The 21,969-nt window shown below is 37.0% G+C and overlaps 1 protein-coding gene across 1 annotated transcript in view; it reads left to right on the forward strand.

Annotated features, from left to right (window-relative positions):
- Nucleotides 1-247: 247 nt before the first annotated feature.
- The window catches only part of htr3b (5-hydroxytryptamine (serotonin) receptor 3B), a 21,749-nt gene continuing 27 nt past the window's right edge, over nucleotides 248-21,969 (forward strand). The window contains 9 exon segments of the mRNA XM_062046545.1: nucleotides 248-299; nucleotides 3,277-3,440; nucleotides 3,514-3,558; nucleotides 5,241-5,350; nucleotides 5,425-5,594; nucleotides 8,656-8,813; nucleotides 18,314-18,534; nucleotides 18,536-18,783; nucleotides 21,688-21,969. The exon segment at nucleotides 21,688-21,969 is cut by the window's right edge and continues 27 nt beyond it. Of these exon segments, the coding sequence (XP_061902529.1) occupies nucleotides 269-299; nucleotides 3,277-3,440; nucleotides 3,514-3,558; nucleotides 5,241-5,350; nucleotides 5,425-5,594; nucleotides 8,656-8,813; nucleotides 18,314-18,534; nucleotides 18,536-18,783; nucleotides 21,688-21,953 (1,413 nt within the window). The 5' untranslated portion in view covers nucleotides 248-268 and the 3' untranslated portion in view covers nucleotides 21,954-21,969.

Consider the following 21,969-nt stretch of genomic DNA (forward strand, 5'->3'; position numbering starts at 1 on the left):
CTGTGTTTAGTGGCCTAGAACTTGGTACTAGACCCTGTGTGCAACAGTAAACAAACATTTAACATTGTTATGATGTGGACGGTATCGGCTTACTCGGGTGTTGGGAGATCAATATCGGGTGAAACCAAAATGTCGACCAGGCCAGCCTGGTCATTGTTGCTGCTCTTCACTCCGCACTGCTCTTGCTCCTCTTTATGACTCACCTGAAGATACTTATGCTAATCAATTAGTTTTTTTTAAGCGAACGACAAGGAGAATTTTAATCTTAATGCCTCTCATTTGGATGTTGCTGTTGTCAGGTAAGATGCTGCTGTTTTGACTAAAACATTAGGATGGACATTTTCAGCACTTTAATTTCACAACTCACAAAATGTGACATTTGGCTTTTATATTGTCCAATTACATGTGAAGTAGATATAGTACAATATGCACGATCCTCCCGAGAACAGTGTCCTCTGCAATGGACATTTGATACCTTCCTGTCTGTCAGTGAGTTATGTCCGAAATATATGTGATAAGGAACAATTGATGCAATTTTGGTCTGATTCGGATCATTTCTACTTTGTTACCTTTTGTTTACGATACGAGCTTTAACTTCTACGTGTGTGTATGATTGTGGCCCCGCAGAGACACAGCATTGGATGACTGACATTTATGGAGGGCCAAATGGGACGTTTTAACGTTGCTCAAAAGTGTTGTTAATTAATTTTAATTGGAATAAAAAAACGGAACAAATGTGTTATTACATGTGTCAATTTATTTGATATCAAATGTTATTTCATTAGTTAATATATTTACTAATTATTGACTTCATTACTTCAAGAATTAAATATTGCTAGATTTGATTAATTATCCATTTTATTATATCAATGTTTAATGATTTAATTAACTAATGACACATTTAAGTAATTATATTTAAAGCTGTTTATTGATTTAATTGTGTCCTATTTAGCCCTCCGTAGACAAATGTGTCCCTGATGAATTATAATTGGAATTAAATGTGTTACTACATATATCAATTTATTTAATGTAATATTGTATTTTATTATTTAATAAATTCATTATTTACTTTATTGCTTCATGAATTAAATATTTCATGATTTAATTATGATTTTATTTCAGGATTTAATTATTTATTTAATTATTTGATTAAAAAAAAATTACACATTTAAATAAATATTTAAAGATGTATATTTATTTATTTAATTTTGTCCCATTTGGCCCTCCATAGACAAGAAGGTTCACTCAATTTCTTTCATTCTTTACTATAGAAAACTCCAAAAGGTATGGGCGGATTTTTATCACAATTGGAACCGTCCAAAATGGGATAAAAAAGACATTTGATTAACGTTAACGTTACGAGTCACTACTTCTTTGAATGTGTGTGGGTGTGTGTGTCTATATGCTTGTGACTGACAAGAGGGTTTGCTCTGTTTCTTTCATTCCCCCAAAAATAACTCAAAAAGTTAAAGGCACATTTTCATTAAACTTTCAGGAAATGTCAGAAATGGGAAAACGAACATTTGATTACATTTCTGGGCCCAGCTGGATTATTTCTACTACGTCACCTTACGTTTACGTTATGAGTGTGTATATTAACTTCCCCGCCTCCACCCACAGAGACAAAGACGTTGGATGACTGTCAAAAGGCTTCACTCGAGCTGTTGCTCTAAAGCAGGGGTCACCAACGCGGTGCCCGCGGGCACCAGGTAGCCCGTAAGGACCAGATGAGTAGCCCGCTGGCCTGTTCTAAAAATAGCTCAAATAGCAGCACTTAGCAGTGAGCTGCCTCTATTTTTTAAATTGTATTTATTTACTATCAAGCTGGTCGACATTTTTAATTCTAAGAGAGACAAAACTCAAATAGAATTTGAAAATCCAAGAAAATATTTTAAAGACTTGGTCTTCATTTGTTTAAATAAATTCATTTATTTTTTTTACTTTGCTTCTTATAACTTTCAGAAAAACAATTTTAGAGAAAAAATACAACCTTAAAAATGATTTTAGGATTTTTAAACACATATACATTTTTACCTTTTAAATTTCTTCCTCTTCTTTCCTGACAATTTAAATCAATGTTCAAGTAATTTTTTTTTTTTATTGTAGAGAATAATAAATACATTTTAATTTAATTCTTCATTTTAGCTTCTGTTTTTTCAACGAAGAATATTTGTGAAATATTTCTTCAAATTTATTATGATTAAAATTCAAAAAAATTATTCTGGCAAATCTAGAAAATCTGTAGAATCAAATTTAAATCTTATTTCAAAGTCTTTTGGATTTCTTTTAAAATTTTTGTTCTTGAAAATCTAGAAGAAATAATGATTTGTCTTTGTTAGAAATATAGCTTGGTCCAATTTGTTATATATTCTAACAAAGTGCAGATTGGATTTTAACCTATTTAAAACATGTCATCAAAATTCTAAAATTAATCTTAATCAGGAAAAATTACTAATGATGTTCCATAAATTATTTTTTTTATTTTTTCAAAAAGATTCGAAATTGCTAGTTTTTCTCTCCTTTTTTTCGGTTGAATTTTGAATTTTAAAGAGTCGAAATTGAAGATAAACTATGTTTCAAAATTTAATTGTCATTTTTTTCGTGTTTTCTCCTCTTTTAAACTGTTCAATTAAGTGTAAATATCATTAATTATTAATAATAACATAGAGGTAAAGGTAAATTGAGCAAATTGACTATTTCTGGCAATTTATTTAAGTGTGTATCAAACTGGTAGCCCTTCGCATTAATCAGTACCCAAGAAGTAGCTCTTGGTTTCAAAAAGGTTGGTGACCCCTGCTCTAAAGGTTATGAGCACATTTTGCTGAAACCTTCAGGAAATGGGATTAGGAACAAATGATTACAATTTGGGTCTGATCAAGATCACGTCTAGATTCAGGACTTACTTTATTATTGAGAGGTAGGGTCTGGCAGAGGTCTGCGGTCTCGGCCTAAATAGTTTTTGGTGTATTTATTTTGTCAGCGTTACATATTTTGGAAAAAATAGCCCTGTTATGCAAAACACAAATGTCCACAGTAGTGGACGTCGTCTCCCAGATAAGGCAGGGGTCCCTAATGGGACATCGCCCAAAACAACACTTGCTACAGCATGAAAAAGTCTGTACTGCAGTGCTGGGAGATTGAATTTTAGCTGTACTGGACCCATACAGGGTGGGAAGGGGTCTCGAGACAAAAAACTGGCTTAATGTATAAATCCTACTGGGGTGATCCACAAAGATGTTGAGTTACTGCAACACTGCTGCTATCTATCTCTTGAAGGCCATCTGGCTGAGAGTGTCCCGGAGAAGCCGCAAAGATCGGCTTTGAATCAGCTGACCAGAACCCTCCTGAGGAAGTATGACTGCGGAGTCCGCCCCGTTCACAACTGGACCAGCGCCACCACCGTCTACGTTGACCTCATCCTACAGTCCATCCTGGACGTGGTAAAGTCCACGTAAAAGCAGACAAAGAACCCAAACGTATATAATGACCTCAACGCCGTTTTTCTCGTTTAAGGACGGAAAAACCCAGACTGTGACCACAAGTATTTGGTATAGACAGGTACGGCATGAAAAACTGTAAATACAGTTCGACAGGGTTGTTCTAACGTTTTCAACCAGGGCCCGCATACTCAAAAGTCCAAGGCATTTTGAGATTTTTTTTTAATTAAAAAAATGCTAAATACAAACATGTTTATTTAAAGACATGTGTCAGCTTCATGTTATAGGTGACAAAGTATATTATTAATAACAACTATATCCCAATTTTCACATTGTGTCACTGTACATCTTTTTGCTCATTTTCTAAAATTTTTGACAATGATAATAATACCATTACGATTGTGTAACTGCACAACCTACAGTGTCAAAAATTCTGCTTTACTGTTCAGCTATACTTTTAACAATGTTTGTTATTTCAGTTGTAATTTTTCAAATTCATTGCTTCAATTAGTTAATTGTATTATTTTGTTTGTGTATTTAATTTTTTAACTGACTACTTAGTTTATATTTTTATTTTATTTTAATTTCGAAAGCTTCCAATATTTTATTTCAGGGGCATCCAAACTTTTTGTAAAAAAATTAAACATCATATATTCAGCATTTAAAGACATAACTTTGTGTTATAAGTGACAAAGTACATTATTATTATAAATTAGTATAACCTTTTTATCTTTTTGCTCTTTATTTTCTTTCATTTTACTGTTGTTTTTTTCAACAGTATGTTGTGGGCATTTTCCTGTATTAATATAATATAATAATGATAATAATAATGACAATGATAATAAGAACGTTACGATTGTGTAACTGCACAACAGGGGGCGTCAAAAATTCTGCTTTACGAAAATTGGAATGTTCAGTTACACTCTTAACATTGTTTATTATTTCCGTTGTTGTAATTTTTTTAATTCAATAATTAATTAGGTAATAGTATTATTTTCTTTGTTTATTTAATTTCTTCACTGACAATTTAGTTTTTATTTTATTTTAATTTCGAGAGCTTCTAATATTTTATATTCTATATATTTTATATACTCAGCATTTAAAGACAAAACTTTGTGTCGGCTTTGTGTTACAAGTGACAATGTATATTATTATCAATAATTGGTATCAAAATTTCATCTTTTTCACATTGTATTACAGTACATCTTTTTGCTTTTTTCTTCCATTTTTACTGTTGTTTTTTTTTAAGAACATGTTGTGGACATTTTCCTGTACGAATATAATGTTGATAATAATGACAATTATAACAACATCATTACGATTGTGTAACTGCACAACCAAGTGTGTCCAAAATTCTGCTTTATGAATATATTAATGTTCAGTTATACTTTTAACAATGTTTATTATTTAAGTTGTTGTATTTTTTCAAATTCATACATTTATTAGTTAATAGTATTATTTAATTTATTTTATTTTTCAACTGACTACTTAGTTTTTATTTTATTTTAATTTTCGAGAGTTTCTAATATTTTAGATCAGGGGCGTACATCATATATTCAGCATTTAAAGACATAACTTTGTGTTGGCTTTGCGTTATAAGTGACAATATATGTTATTAATAATAATTAGTACAAACATTTCAGCCTTTTTTCATTACATTATGTCGTTTTGCTCTTTTTTCTTACATTTTTACTGTTTTTTTCCCCGATAAAACTCGAGCTGCGGGTCGCAATAGGCCCCCGGTCCACATTTTGGACACCCCTACTGTACGACGTGAAGGATTTTGGCAAATTGCTTCTGCAGATCTGGGCTGATGAGTTCCTGGTTTGGGACCCGGATGAATTTGACGGCATCAAGGAGATTTCCCTGTCTTCCGACGCCATCTGGGTACCCGACATCATCGTCAGCGAGTTGTACGTCTACACCCCCCGTGACCACTCGGTTAGTCGTACCCCGACCTTCATTTGTCCTTCGTGTGCTTGTGCAGCGTGGACGAGGGCACGTCCGCGCCCATCCCGTACGTCTACGTCAACTCCTCGGGCTGGGTGAAGAACTACCGGCCCATGCAGGTGGTGCTGGCCTGCAGCCTGGAGATGTACGCCTTCCCCTTCGACAAGCAGAACTGCAGCCTCACCTTCCGCAGCTGGCTCCACTCAGGTGTCCTAGCTTCTTCCTGCTCCGTCACTGATAAGAACATAACGACAAATTTCCCCAAGCCATTCGCAATGTCCTCTGTTGCGCACTGTGTTGGTTTAACTGAAACATTGTTCGCTGACAAATGCCTACATTATATACAAATACTCAACTGGGATTGTTTAGCTTTTTTTGTGTGCGTGTATTTGCATTTTATTTTGTAAGGCCACCACTTTAGGGTGCCATTGGCGACCATGAAGCCATAAATAGAATACAGTGCGATTAAGGATGTAACGATAAACCGTATTAATGATGAGCGCGCTAAAACTGCTGGCGGTCTGTATAACCGTTTTAAATTAAAAGCAGCTTCCATAAAATGCTCAGTCATTCACAAACAAGGATGGGGCGAGGGTCACCACTTTGTCAACAAATGTGTGGGAAATTGTCCAACAGTTTAAGAACAAAATTTCTCAACAAACTTTTGCAAGGAATTTAGGGATTTCACCATCTATGGTCCGTAATATCATTAAAAGGTTCAGAGAATCTGGAGAAATCACTGCACGTAAGCAGCAAGGCTAAAAACCAACATTGAATGCCTGTGACGTTCGATCCCTCAGGCAGTACTGCATCAAAAACCGACATCCGTGTGTAAAGGATATCACCACATGGGCTCAGGAACACTTCAGAAAACAACTGTCAGTAACTACAGTTTGTCGCTACATCTGTAAGTGCAAGTTGAAACTCTACTATGCAAAGCGAAAGCCATTTATCAACAACACCCAGAAACGCCACCGGCTTCGCTGGGCTCGAGCTCATCTAAGATGAACTGATGCAATGTGGAAAAGTGTTCTGTGGTCTGACGAGTCCACATTTCAAATTGTTTTTGGAAACTGTGGCCGTCGTGTCCTACGGACCAAAGAGGAAAAGAACCATCCAGATTGTTATAGGCGCAAAGTTGAAAAGTCAGCATCTGTGATGGTATGGGGGTGTTTTAGTGCCCAAGGCATGGGTAACTTACAGATCTGTAAAGGCACAATTAATGCTGAAAGGTACATACAGGTTTTGGAACAACATATTGTATGTTGCCATCCAAGCAACGTTATCATGGACGCCCCTGCTTATTTCAGCAAGACAATGCCAAGCCACGTGTTACAACAGCGTGGCTTCATAGTAAAAGAGTGCAGGTACTAGACTGGCCTGCCTGTAGTCCAGACCTGTCTCCCATTGAAAATGTGTGGCGCATTATGAAGCGTAAAATACCACAACGGAGACCCCCCGGACTGTTGAACAACTTAAGCTGTACGTCAAGCCAGAATGGGAAATAATTCCACCTGAAAAGCTTCAAAAATTGGTCTCCTCAGTTCCCAAACGTTTACTGGGTGTTGTTAAAAGGAAAGGTCATGTAACACAGTGGTAAAAATGCCCCAGTGCCAATTTTTTTGCCATTAAATTGTAAGTTAATGATTATTTGCAAACAAAATTAAGTTTCTCAGTTCAAACATTAAATATCTTGTCTTTGCAGTCTATTCAATTGAATGTAAGTTGAAAAGGATTTGCAAATCATTGTATTCTGTTTTTATCTACGAATTACACAACGTGTCAACTTCACTGGTTTTGGGTTTTGTATTTGATACACACTTTTTTTTAAAAATAAACCTACAAACTAATATTTAAAACAATAAAAGCTTAGCCATTAAAACAGATAAAATACTAAGAAAAAAACACGGTCATGAGAAACACAAAACAATCAAAATACTGGCTTTTCTAAGTGTGTCTATTTAAATTAGGGCTGTGAATCTTTGGGCACCACATAATTCGATTCGATTCTTGGGGTTAATGATTCCATTCAGAATCGATTCTCAATTCAAAACGATTCTCGTTTCAAAATCAATACTTTTTAATAACGTTGGTTGCCAGTTCTATGATTAACTACATTCCTCCATAAACAGGGTCTGATAATTTTTCATATCCCTTAAAATAAACTTAATAAAATTATACCAAAAGCGATAGAAAATGGATGGATGGATTTAATAAAGTCAAATACAAAAAAGGCAACATAAAAGTATCTAACACTTCTCTTTTCTAAAGTAAATCTGTAAAGCAGATATGGGCATATACATTAACTAAATTATTTGCCTGAGTGGCTCTACAGGACAGATTAAAAAAATAATAATAAAAATAAAATAAAAATAAAAATAAAATAATTATAGATTTTTTTAAAATCAATTAAAAATCATTACAAGTAAGAATCGGGATTCATTCAAATTTTTTTTTTTTTTTTTTTACACCCCTACTATTTATTGTAGTTATTGAAAAAAACTTATAGCATATTTTTAAGCACATTTAACCACGATGATAACTGTGATCATTTCGGTCACGATAATAGTAACATTTTCAAATCGATACGTGTACAAGTTGAAAAACTTATTCGGGCGTTACCATTTAGTGGTCAATTGTACGGAATATGTACTGTACTGTGCAATCTACTTATAAAAGTTTCAATCAATCAATCAAACAATACATCTCTGAATGCGATGCAGTGGTTTGCATAGTGAAGAAATGCTGCACAAAATGGCGACAATAATAATGATGATAATGACAAAGAGGACCAGAAAGTACACCGCAAAGTAATCATATTCATCCAAAATATTGTTGCGCTCATAGTCTACACCTTGCATTATTATCATATAATACAGTCCTAACGTCCTATTAAAATTGGAGTTCAACTATCCATCCATCAATCAATCAATCAATCAATGTTTATTTATATAGCTCTAAATCACAAGTGTCTCAAAGGGCTGCACAAGCCACAACGACATCCTCGGTTCAGATCCCACATCAGGGCAAGGAAAAACTCAACCCAGTGGGATGAGTTTTTCCATCCATCCATCCTTTTCCTACCGCTTGTCCCTTTTGGGGTCGCGGTGTGTGCTGGAGCCTATCTCAGCTGCATTCGTAGTGGTTCGGAAAACATTCTGAGACGTAAAACATCTAAAAAAAAAAAACATTAACTGCCGTGATTATCATTTTTCTTTCTTCCGTCTCATCGTCGTCCTCCTTTTTCCCGCCTCCTTCTCTTCTCCAGTGATGGAAATTGACCTGGCTCTGTGGAGGAGCGCCGAAGACATCGCTACTGATCAGAGGGAGTTCATGAATGACGGCGAGTGGGAGCTGCTGTCCGTACCGTCACGCTACTGGCGCCTACAACAGGACGGCGCCGACTACGCCCACGTCGGCTTCCATGTGCGTGACTACTTCTTCTACTAACAGCTTCAGGGAGAAACCGTTGTAATTTTGATGCCCTCCCCTATTATTATAAGGCAGGGGTGGGCAATTAATTTTTACCAGGGGCCGCATGAGCAACCTGAGCACTGCTGGAGGGCCACACCGACAATATTTCAATAAAATTTTGCTCAAATTATATTTGATATACCGTAAGATAAATAATAATAATAATAATAATAATAATTTCATTTAACCTAATTTAACTTCATACAAAAGCAGATTGCTTTTGATGGTTTTATTTTTAACACTGTCTCACACAACACTTCCTGATGTATAATACAATGCAAAAATGTCAATTTCTGTCACTTTATCCTGCATCCAACATTTTTCCCCGTCAGATTTGGACAACCATCTGTTGTCACACCTGCCAGCTTGTCCCATTTCAGTCCTAACATGTCCAAACAGGCATTTACCTATGTGAACAAGTCATTACTTGTGGTTGTCTCTTTAATTGACTGCATGGCTGCCAGCTCCTCCGTGATTTGAATGTCTGCAGTTATCCCACGTAAGAAGATGAGCAGCTGAGCGGTGTTACGTACATCGCAGCTCTCATCCAAAGCCAGCGAAAAACAGTCAAAGTTGGCCGTTCTGTTCTTCAGCTGAAGCACCAAGTTTCCAGCGATGGTCTCAACCCGCCTCGTTACAGTGCGTCGGGAGAGTGACACGTTCTCAAATGTGCCCCTCTTCTCCGGGCATATCAGCGCAACAAAGTCCAATAAGCACTCCTTAATAAACTCTCCGTCAGAAAACGCCTTACTTTTTCTGGCGATTTTGTGAGAAATTACGAAACTTGTCCTGACGGCTGCATCTCTGGGGGTTTGAAATTTGGCAAAAAGTCCTTGTTGGGTTTGCAGTTTTACCATCAACGCATCAGCCTCCCTTGCGCGTTCTTCATCAGACAGATTCCGCTACTTTTCCTCGTGCTTCGTCGTGTAGTGGCGATTCAAATGATATTCTTTAAACACAGCATGCTGTGTACCACAAATTAAGCACACGGCTTTACCTTTAATTTCTGTAAAGAAATACTTGGCAGTCCATGTCTTGTTGAAAACACGGCATTCGTCATCAACTTTTCTCTTTTTAACGTCTCTGGGATAACCGGGCATCACTTGTCGCTGTGCACCTTCACTCACAGGTTACACATGGACATACGCTCATAAATAACACTTTTCAAAATAAAAGCATAGCACAGTTGTATTGAAACGCACGACATAGATGTTTTTTAAAATTCATTTTGTAATTTGTGATTGCCGCTGTTCACATTCACTCACAATCGCGCACGAGCATACGTCCACACGGAAGTAATACAAATAACGCTTTTCAAAACAAAAGCAGCACCGTTGTATTGCACACTCGACATAGATACTTTTTAAAATGTATTTTGTAATTTATGATTGGCCTCACGCGGGCCGGACAGGGATGCACAAAGGGCCGGATGTGGCCCGCGGGCCGCAGAATGCCCAGGTCTGTTATAAGGGGTAAACTTAGTACATTTGTTTGACATTACATCCATTTTATTTTGAAAGAATCCTCACTTCCGCCCATGCGTCACACTATTAATTGAGCCTCCTCCATTATTGCGTGCGGTAACAATAAGCACTCAAAATTGGTTGCAGAGAAACATTGGCGGCTCTGATTCAGCACTAAAGTATGTTTATGTTGTGTGATATTACTGCGGTATTTGCTGTACTATGTGTAAACTGTAATAGTTTTCACTCTTAATTTTTTGAATTATTACGCTACGTCCTACTCCAATAGAGGTGTTAGTACCGCCTTACATTTACTCCATTACAGTAAATGGAGTAACTTTGTGGATATATTGTACCTGTCAGAGTAGTTTTAATTCCACATACTTTTTACTTTTACCTGAGTTTTTTTGGCGAAAAATAAACACTATATTACTCTGTTACATTTACTCAAGCAACTGTTTGGATAAACTGTACTCATCAGAGTAGTTTTAATCCAACATACTTTCTACTTTAACTTGAGTATTTTGGTGAAAAAGACACTACTTTTACTCTGTTACATTTACTTAAGTGACTTTGTGGATTAAATGTACTTTTTAAAGTAGTTTTAAGCCACCAAAAATTATTCCAGGGCGTGGCCGCTGCTGCTGCCCACTGCTCCCCTCACCTTCCAGGGGGTGATCAAGGGTGATTGGTCAAATGCAGAGAATAATTTCGCCACACCTAGTGTGTGTGTGTGTGACAATCATTGGTACTTTAACTTTAATCATACTTTTTACTTTTACTTAAGTATTTTTGTGAAGAAAAAACGTTACTTTTACTCTATTACATTTACTTCAATAACTTTTTGGGATAAATTGTACTTGTCAGAGTAGTTTTAATTGACCATACTTTTTACTTTTACTTGAGTACTTTTGTGAAGAGGAAACACTACTTTTACTCTATTATATTTACTGAAGTAACTTTGTGGATAAACTGTACAAAAGTGTCGAAGTAGTTTTAATCCAACATACTTTTTACTTTTACTAGAGTATTTTTGTGAAGAGGAAACGCTACTTTTACTCTGTTACATTTACTTAAGTATACTTTGTCGATTAATTGTACTTGTCAAAGTAGTTTTAATCCAACATACTTTTTACTTTTACATGAGTATTTTTGTGGAGAGGAAACACTACTTTTACTTTGTTACATTTACTTAAGTAACTTTGTGGATTAATTGTACTTGTCAGAGTAGTTTTAATCCACATACTTTTTACTTTTACTTGATATTTCTGTGGAGAGGAAACACAATTTTACTTTGTTACATTTACTTAAGAAACTTTTTGGATAAACTGTACTCATCAGTTTATTTATTTATTTAATTTTGTCCCATTTGGCCCTCCACAGGGCTCACTCAATTTCTTGCATTCTTTACTATAAAAAACTCAAAAAAGTATGGGAGGAACATTTGATTACATTTTTTTTTTACACAAAATTTTTATATGTGGAATGTTTTATTTTTTACACTGAATTTTTATTCAATTACATTGTCAGCTTAATTTGATGTAGAAAAATTAATTCACAAAATTCAAATGCAAAAAGTCAGTTACATAAATGCAGTGTCCAAGAAAAACTTTTGTAATTCACTACTAACTGGTAATCACTTTGTACTTTTTAAAATAGCTGCCTAAATGTGTCCTTAATGAATTATAATTGGAATTACATTTTTTTTTACACATGTCAATTTATTTATTGTAAAATTGTATTTTATTATTTAATAAAGCAATTATTTACTTCGTTGCTTTATAAATTAGATATTTCATGATTAAATTATGATTTTATTATTTCAGGATTTAATGATTTATTCAATTATTTGATTAAAAATGACAAATTACACATTTAAGTAATTATTTATTTAAAGATGCATTTATTTATAAAATTGTGTCCAATTTGGCCCTCCATAGACAAGCGGGTTCATTCAATTTATTTCATTCTTTACTATAGAAAACTCCAAAATATATGGGCGGATTTTTAATCAAATTTTTAGGAACTGTCCAAAATGGGATAAAAAAAGACATTTGATTATATTTTGGGGTTGATGCGGATCATTTCTACTACGTTACTTTACGTTAACGTTATGAGTCATTGTGTGTGTGTGTGTGTGTGTGTGTGTGTGTGTGTGTGTACACGTGTGTGTGCACGTTTGTGTGTGTGTGTGTGTGTATGCTAGTGACTGACGAGAGGGTTCACTCTGTTTCTTTCATTCCCCCCAAAATAACTCAAAAAGTAAAAGGCACATTTTGATTAAACTTTCAGGAAATGTCAGAAATGGGGAATTGAACATTTGATTACTGTTTTTTTTACATGCTGAGTGTTTTTTTTTTTTTACACAAAATTTTTATACACTGAATTCTTATTCAATTAAATTGTCAGCTTAATTATGATTTTATTATTTCAGGATTTAATGATGTATTCAATTATTTGATTAAAAATGACACCTTTAAGTAATTATGTATTTAAAGATGTATTTATTTATTTAATTATGAGTCACTGTGTGTGTGTGTGTGTGTGTGTGTGTGTGTGTGTGTGTGTGTGTGTGTGTGTGTGTGTGTGTGTGTGTGTGCGTGTGTGTGTGTGTATGCTAGTGACTGACGAGAGGGTTCACTCTGTTTCTTTCATTCCCCCCAAAATAACTCAAAAAGTAAAAGGCACATTTTGATTAAACTTTCAGGAAATGTCAGAAATGGGGAAGGGAACATTTGATTACTTTTTTTTTTTTTTTACACGCTGAATGTATTTATTTCTTTTACACTAAATTTTTTTTCACTGAATTCTTATTCAATTAAGTTGTCAGCTTAATTATGATTTTATTATTTCAGGATTTAATGATGTATTTAATCATTTGATTAAAAATGACACAGATGCATTTATTTATTTAATTGTGTCCCATTTGGCCCTCCGTGGACAAGAGGGTTCACTCTATTTCCTTCATTCTTTGCTATAAAAAACTCAAAAAGGTATGAGCGGAACATTTGATTACATTTTTTTTTTTAAACACAACATTTTTAGACGCTGAATGTTTTATTTTTTACACTGAATTTTTATTCAAATAAATTGTCAGTTTAATTCCCAAAGTTCAAACGCAAAAAGTCAGTTACATAAATGCAGTGTCCAAGAAAAACTTTCGTAATGAAGACACAAATTCACTACTAACTGGTAATCACTTTGTACTTTGACTCACAGTAAAGTCAAGTAATGTCACTCTTACTCGAGTACGATTTCTGTGTACTCCACATTACACACGGATACTCCATAAGAGTAAAATGCATAAAAGCACAACAAACCATTGACAGGTGAAAGAAGCGTAACGCGATTTGCTGAGACCTTCGACGAGCTAATGCCAAATGATGAGGCCCGGCCTGTTAGTAGGTGGCGAGAAGAAGAAGAAGAAGAAGAAGAAGAAGAGAGGCTCTGATAGACAGGGAGAGGGCGAGCGACCATAATGAGGCTGTCTCAGCGCCTGCCTGATCAATGGACGTCTTGTTAGCGGCGAGGCGAACGGCCCCACGGCCCTTTCGCAGGTGGAGAGCTGCGACGACTGCTATTTATGCAGCTCGAAGCGCCAAGGGGCGTTTGGCGGAGGAGTTGTTCATGGATGACCGCTGCGTATTTTCAAACAAGGACGTTTATGTCAATAGTGCATCATCTGTAAACACCAGGGATGGCTTTTGAAACTCGCTTCTCGACATTAACGGTAGTAAACAGACTGGGGTGGGGAAGTAACCTCAGTATGGTGCTAAATAAATGCAGAGTAAGATCCCTGCAACAAGAAACGTCTTGTAAGTAGTGATGTGTGGGTCGATACTGAAATATCGATACCGCCGATACCAAATCTTTATGCTGTAATATCGATTCTCAAATCAAAATATCAATACTTTTGATGCTTTAGTTCAGGGGTGTCCTAATTTTTTCCACCAAGAGTCGCATACTGAAAAGTACCGTATTTTTCGGAGTATAAGTCGCACCGGAGTATAAGTCGCACCTGCCGAAAATGCATAATAAAGAAGGAAAAAAACATATATAAGTTGCACTGGAGCCCGGCCAATCTATGAAAAAAAAAACTGCGACTTATAGTCAGAAAAATACGGTATGCAGGGGTCATCATGATATTTTTATATATATATATATATATATATATATAAAAATAATGCTAAAAAAAATATTATATACAATGCGTTTTCTTTATTTTCATGGCTATTTACATTGTAGATTGTCACTGCAGCATACTTGCCAACCTTGAGACCTCCAAAATCGGGAGGTGGGTGGGTGGGGGCGTGGGGCGTGTTTGGGGGCGTGGTTATTTACAGCTAGAATTCACCAACTCGAGTATTTCATATATATATATATATATATATACATACATATATATATATATATATATATATATATATATATATATATATATATATATATATATATATATATATATATATATATATATATATATATATATATATGCATACATATATATATATATATATATATATATATATATATATATATATATATATATATATATATATATATATATATATATATATACATATATATATATATATATACATATATATATATATATATATATACATATATATATATATATATACATATATATATATATATATATATATATATATATATATATATACATATATATATATATATATATATACATATACATATATATATATATATATATATATACATATATATATATATATATATATATATATATATATATATATATATATATATACATATATATATATATATACATATATATACATATATATATATATATATATATATATATATATATATATATATATATACATATATATATATATATACATATATATACATATATATATATATATATATATATATATATATATATATATATATATATATATATATATATATATATATATATATATATATATATATATATATATATATATATATATGTATGAAATACTTGACTTTCAGTGAATTCTAGGTATATATATATATATTTTATTTACATAAAATAAATACTTGAATTTCAGTGTTCCGGTGGCTATCCATTAGATGGCAGTATTGCCCTGTTTAACTTCTCCGTTCATGATGAGTATATCATTTCGGCCACCGTGTTCAATGGAGAAGTCTGTTCCACATATTTACAGGCAACATACACCTTCCCCTTCGAACTGTCCTGGATGAACTGAAATTCTTCTTTCCATTCGTTTTGGAACTTGCAAGCGTATTTCTTCATCTTGCTCGTCGACGGTGTCGCCATGTCTGTAATTTCCTCGTTCTTCTGCTTCGTCTCCTTGTTGTGTGCGCAGTTGTGCACTCTACTCTCTAAAAGCCCTAGATGTTATGACGTCATTGGGCAGGCAAGCTGTTTATTTTGTGGGAAAGCGGACGTGAGAACAGGCTGTCCCCACTCAGTCTCAGGTCCGCATTGAGCTGGAGGGGGCGGGGCCTCAAGCTCCGGCTGAATACCGGGAGTTTGTCGGGAGAAAATCTCTGCCGGGAGGTTGTCGGGAGAGGCGCTGAATACCGGGATTCTCCCGCTAAAAACGGGAGGGTTGGCAAGTATGCACTGAAGGCATCAAAACTAGGAATGAACACAAAAAAAGTGAATAATCAAAATTCAAAAGTGTGATTAATCTATTAAAAAAATCCCTCGACAGCACTAAAATAAATACAACAACATTTATTTTAAAAGCACAAGTTTAAACGGGGCCCATAAAAATATATAAAATCAATAAATACTAAGAAAATAAATTATTCATACTTCACATCCACACTACAGCCATGCATGCAAGAAAATAGTCCCTAAATATGAGCAGGGATGTGTATATTAGTAATTAATTAACAAAAATATTTTTTTTGTGGATTTCTTTTTAATTACTGAGGTATTAAATTCATATATGGTTCAACTTGCATGTCGCAAAATGGCATCAAAAATTTAAAAATGCTTAATTAGTATGTTTTCCCCTTTTTTTCTACCGTTGTAGCACCGGGGGCTCTTCAAAAGTACAGATTTGGCAGTGGTATCGGTTAAATACCCCGAGGGGGTCTGCAGAGGGGACAGGAAGGGTATGACATTTTTGGTTGATTACAGTTTTTGGTAAAAAAAAATATTTTATATTCCCTTGTTTTTTTCCCCACAAATGGAAATGTCTTTAAATACAAATTAACATTAATCCAAAATACTGAAGTGTAGTTTAGAAATGGCAGTGGCCACCCTGCTCACATGAATGAATTATTACATTATTATATTCATGTTGGCATTTAGGATAGTTAGCAATTAGCGCGATACGGCGATATATACTGTAATATCAGTTTAGGGGTCCAGATCTAGTAAATGTTCAAGACCCCTAATGTAAGGAATCCCCATTTTTAGTAAAGACCGTGTGGAGGGGAGCGTGGCCTGCGGGTCTGCCGCGGAACGGGGTGTGTCAGGACCGGCCTCGAAGACAGCGACAGGTGTGCCTTGTTATCTAATCACCGGTTGCCTTTATTAGCAGCAGCCGTGATGAGACGAGTAGTTGGAGTTGGAGGTGCTGCTGAGAGACACAGACACAGAAAAGACACTTTGCTGAAAAGCAAAAGACTTTGCACGATTTGAGAAAAATAAAACAGTGTTATACCCAGAATTCCGGGCTCTCCTGGCAGTGTGTGGTGGTCTGAAGAACCCACGAGAGGGCAACCTCTACAGACCGACATAACTTCACTTAAAATCTGATTAACATGTGAACATGTCCATATATGGTTGCTTATATTCATTATGCATAATATGAACACGGGATGGGTACCGAATTCTGTACTTTCCGTTGGTACTTGCGGGTATTGGTTCACGTAAAATCAAAGGGTGCCATATTTCGATACCTTTGTCACACGTGACGTCACGCCCGGTTGCAGACTAAACACCGGCTTAAGGAAAAAATAACTCAAGCAGTACTCAAGGGTGGACTCGGCCAACCTCCCTCTAAATAATGTTGCAATTTCCAACACCAACGTATGCTACGTAAAGTTAGGCTCCATCTCTTCCAAAGTGCGCTAGCTTGATGCTAATGTGCAGTGGATTTGCCGTAGACCGGCTACAATTGGCGATTTTACATGGCGATTTCAACAACCACAAATATAATATAATATGATAATATAATATATCAGTATTTATTATATACTGTATATATAATATGTACATTTTACATATATGTTATATTTTATATTGCTACTATGCTAAATTTTTAGTCTACTTTATATTTTTTGTTTTCGCCCTCTTTTTAACTGTGCGTTATCCTTTCCAACCTTATCATGAATTCATTAACTTCAACAAGTTGAAAAACTTATTCGGGTGTTACCATTTAGTGGTCAATTGTACGGAATATGTACTGTACTGTGCAATCTACTAATAAAAGTTTCAATCAATCAATCAATCAATCAATCCTTTCCATCCGTTGTAACTGAGCAACTGTGTGGAACAATTTTTCCTTGTGGATCAATAAAGTTTGTCTTAGTCCAAGTCTAAGTCTAACACCTCTAAATTTGGTAATGAAAATGACAACTAAGACCAATGTTTAAATCAAACAGCTGGTGTGTAACAAGCACAATGCTTGCAGTACAAACACTTTGTAGGGCGCAACATAACACACTCACCTTCCCGGAAAAAGCTACTTCCTAGTTAAACTACTTACTGTACTGCGACCCAATTTCTTGGAGCATTGCAAATGAGACTCAAACGTGGTGATAAATTATCATTTCAAATGTTGCATTAGAAAATAAAATGTTATCCTCAAAAAATTAACATTTAAAAAATACCAAAAATGATCAATTCCCAGTGTACCGTATCAAATGTGAATGGTACTCATCCCAAATACTTCTTAGACCTCTTGCAAAACCAGATCCTGTTCAAAAGATTAGGTATGGTTCAGAGTTGCCAGTACTGACTTTGCGTTGCAGGTCTTAATCCGACGGCGCCCCCTGCTGTACGTGGTCGGCCTCCTCATTCCCAGCATCTTCCTCATGATAGTGGACGTGATGGGCTTCTACCTCCCCGTGAGCAGCGGCACCCGCGTGGTCTTCAAGATCAGCACGCTGCTGGGCTACACCGTCTTCCGGGTCAACCTGACGGACGACCTGCCCGCCACCGCGCTCGCCACGCCGCTCATAGGCAGGGTGACTCTCACGTGTCCGCCTCTGAACTCCCTCGAACCCTGAATCCCCTCTGTGTCAAGGTGTGTTCTTCGCCGTGTGCATGGCCATGCTCATGCTCAGCCTGATCAAGTCCATCCTGGTGGTGAAGCTGCTCCACCACGGTGAGAAGGAGGTGCGGGAACTGTCGGTGTCGGCCTGCCTCTTGGACAGGTACGGCCTCACGGAGAGCACTTTGACCTCCACCGGGACCCTCGACCAGCTCAACCCATCTGGAGGTAAAGTTAACGCGAGAAGTCAAGGTTTGGTTTAGGGTTGTACGGTATACCAGTATTAGTATAGTACTGTGATACTAATGCATCATATTCGGTAGTACCACGTTGTGTCATTGCTGGTTTATGAGCATTACGAGCATGTTCGGCAGCGCACAATCACAGAGTACTTACAAGCAGACACAGTGTGTAGACAGAAAAGGGAGAACGGACGCATTTTGGCATAAAAACTAATGACAAAGGTGAAGCTATGACACGGAAACGCCCTCAGGAAGAGGTGCTTTAAGAAATGGCTAACTAGCTAGCGGCTAAAGTCCATCCGCAGTCTGCAGTGTTTTAGCTCTTCTAAATCACTAATCCTCGAATAAAGTAAGTTTCTTACAAGTATCATCCCTGCAGGACGAGGAATAGCTAAACATGCTTCACTACACACCGTAGCTCACCGGCGTCACAATGTGAACAAATGCCATTGGTGGATCTACACTTAACATCCACTGTAATGATACCAAGTACAGGAGCGTATTTAGTCGATACTACATAATTACATCAATATTTTTTAGGATCATAAAATCTTCTTTCGTTTTTTTTAAATGTATACTATGTTTATAAACTCAGGAAATATCCTGTAACTACTTGGTATCGGGTTGATACCCAATTTTGGGGTATCATCCAAAACGAATGTAAAGCATCCAAACAGAAGAATAAGTGATTATTACATTTTAACAGAAGTGTAGATAGAACATGTTAAAAGAGAAAGTAAGCAGATATTAACAGTAAATGAACAAGTAGATTAATGATTCATTTTCTACCGCTTGTCCTTAATAATGTTGACAAAATAATAGAATGGAAAATGACACAATATGTTACTGCATATGTCAGCAGACTAAATTAGGAGCCTTTGTTTGTTTACTTACTACATGTAATTCTCTTCCAAAACACTAAGGGGCAGTGTCTCCCCAAATTCTAAAGCTTAGTGATGTATCAGATGCATCAGATTGGGAGGTGAGGGGAGCAGTGAGCAGCAGCAGTAGCCACGCTCGGGAATCATTTTGGTGATTTGACCCCCAATTCCAACCCTTGATGCTGAGTGCCAAGCAGGGAGGTAATGGGTCCCATTTTTATAGTCTTTGGAATGACTCGGCCGGGGTTTGAACTCACGGCCTACCGATCTCAGGGCGGACACTCTAACCACTAGGCCACTGAGCAGGTTAAATCTGATGAAGATGATGTGTAAAACATAATCTATGCAACACTTTGACCAAAGAACCACCATTACATGTCATGTAGACCACAAGGAAGTGTTTTACATTTAGAAAAAAAATCATAATATGACCACTTTAAAGGCCTACTGAAAGCCACTACTACCGACCACGCAGTCTGATAGTTTATATATCAATGATGAAATCTTAACATTGCAACACATGCCAATACGACCGGGTTAGATTACTAAAGTGCAATTTTAAATTTTGCGCGAAATATCCAGCTGAAAACGTCTCGGTATGATGACGCCTGCGCGTGACGTCACGGATTGTAGCGGACATTTCGGGACAGCGTTGTGGCCAGCTATTAAGTCGTCTGTTTTCATCGCAAAATTCCACAGTATTCTGGACATCTGTGTTGGTGAATCTTTTGCAATTTGTTCAATGAACAATGGAGACAGCAAAGAAGAAAGCTGTAGGTGGGAAGCGGTGTATTAGCGGCCGGCTGCAGCAACACAAACACGTAGCCGGCGTTTCATTGTTTACATTCCCGAAAGATGACAGTCAAGCTTTACCATTGGCCTGTGGAGAACTGGGACAACAGAGACTCTTACCAGGAGGACTTTGAGTTGGATACGCAGACGCGGTACCGTGAGTACGCAACCAGAATGTTGCCATAAGCATTTTGTTTAATTTGTATGTGTAACGCAGTACGCAGCTGCGGCTTCCAAACATTTGATCGCTTGCCCGTACGTGCGTGCCGCTATGTGCATGTCACGTACGTAACTTTGGGGACTTTGGGGAAATATATGTGCTGTATGAACTTTACGGAGGTGAACGGTACTTTGGGCTGTGGGATTGAGTGTGTTGTGCGGGTGTTTGAGTTGTATTGGCGGGTTATATGGACGGGAAAGGGGAGGTGTTTGTTATGCGGGATTAATATGTGGCATATTAAATATAAGCCTGGTTGTGTTGTGGCTAATAGAGTATATATATGTCTTGTGTTTATTTACTGTTTTAGTCATTCCCAGCTGAATATCAGGTCCCACCCGCCTCTCACAGCATCTTCCCTATCTGAATCGCTCCCACTGCCCTCTAGTCCTTCACTCTCACTTTCCTCATCCACAAATCTTTCATCCTCGCTCAAATTAATGGGGAAATCGTCGCTTTCTCGGTCCGAATCGCTCTCGCTGCTGGTGGCCATGATTGTAAGCAATGTGCAGATGTGAGGAGCTCCACAACCGGTGACGTCACGCTACTTCCGGTACAGGCAAGGCTTTTTTTTTTATCAGCGACCAAAAGTTGTGAACTTTATCGTCGATGTTCTCTACTAAATCTTTTCAGCAAAAATATGGCAATATCGCGAAATGATCAAGTATGACACATAGAATGGACCTGCTATCCCCGTTTAAATAAGAACATCGCATTTCAGTATGCCTTTACTGTGATTTATAATCCGGTGCGTATGAAAAAACACCTGAATAGACCCGCTCGTCGGCAGTGCGCCTTATGATCTGGTGCGCCCTATGGTCCGAGGGGGGTCCTAATAGCACTGATAGCTACTCCCTTCCTGGTTCCACTGTGGAACCGACTAGGGACGGACAAGATTCCAGGTGACGGTGGTGCTTTGAAGCGGGGATTAGAGGATGAGGTACCAGGTGTTGAAAGGATCGAGTCTGACTGATCGTGTCTTGTACCCCATGGTCCCTAGATTACGAGTTAGAGGCCTCGCTGGGGGAGGACCTGGAATCCCTGGTTGACGTCCCGGACAATCCCTCCAGCCTGGAGCGGCTCCTCCGGGAGCTGCTTTCCCTGCGCTCGGCCTTTTCCCAGGAGGACGGCGAGTCCTGGTCTCAGGATGAATGGCTGGCACTGTGCACCAAACTGGACCGCTTCCTCTTCCGCCTCTACCTGATGGTGCTGGCCCTCTACGCCGGGACCCTGACGCTGCTCTGGGCCAGCTGGAGCTTCGCCTGACAACACCTTGTGTGCA

Source organism: Entelurus aequoreus, linkage group LG05, assembly GCF_033978785.1.
Source record: "Entelurus aequoreus isolate RoL-2023_Sb linkage group LG05, RoL_Eaeq_v1.1, whole genome shotgun sequence".
Classification (NCBI taxonomy): Eukaryota; Metazoa; Chordata; class Actinopteri; order Syngnathiformes; family Syngnathidae; genus Entelurus; species Entelurus aequoreus.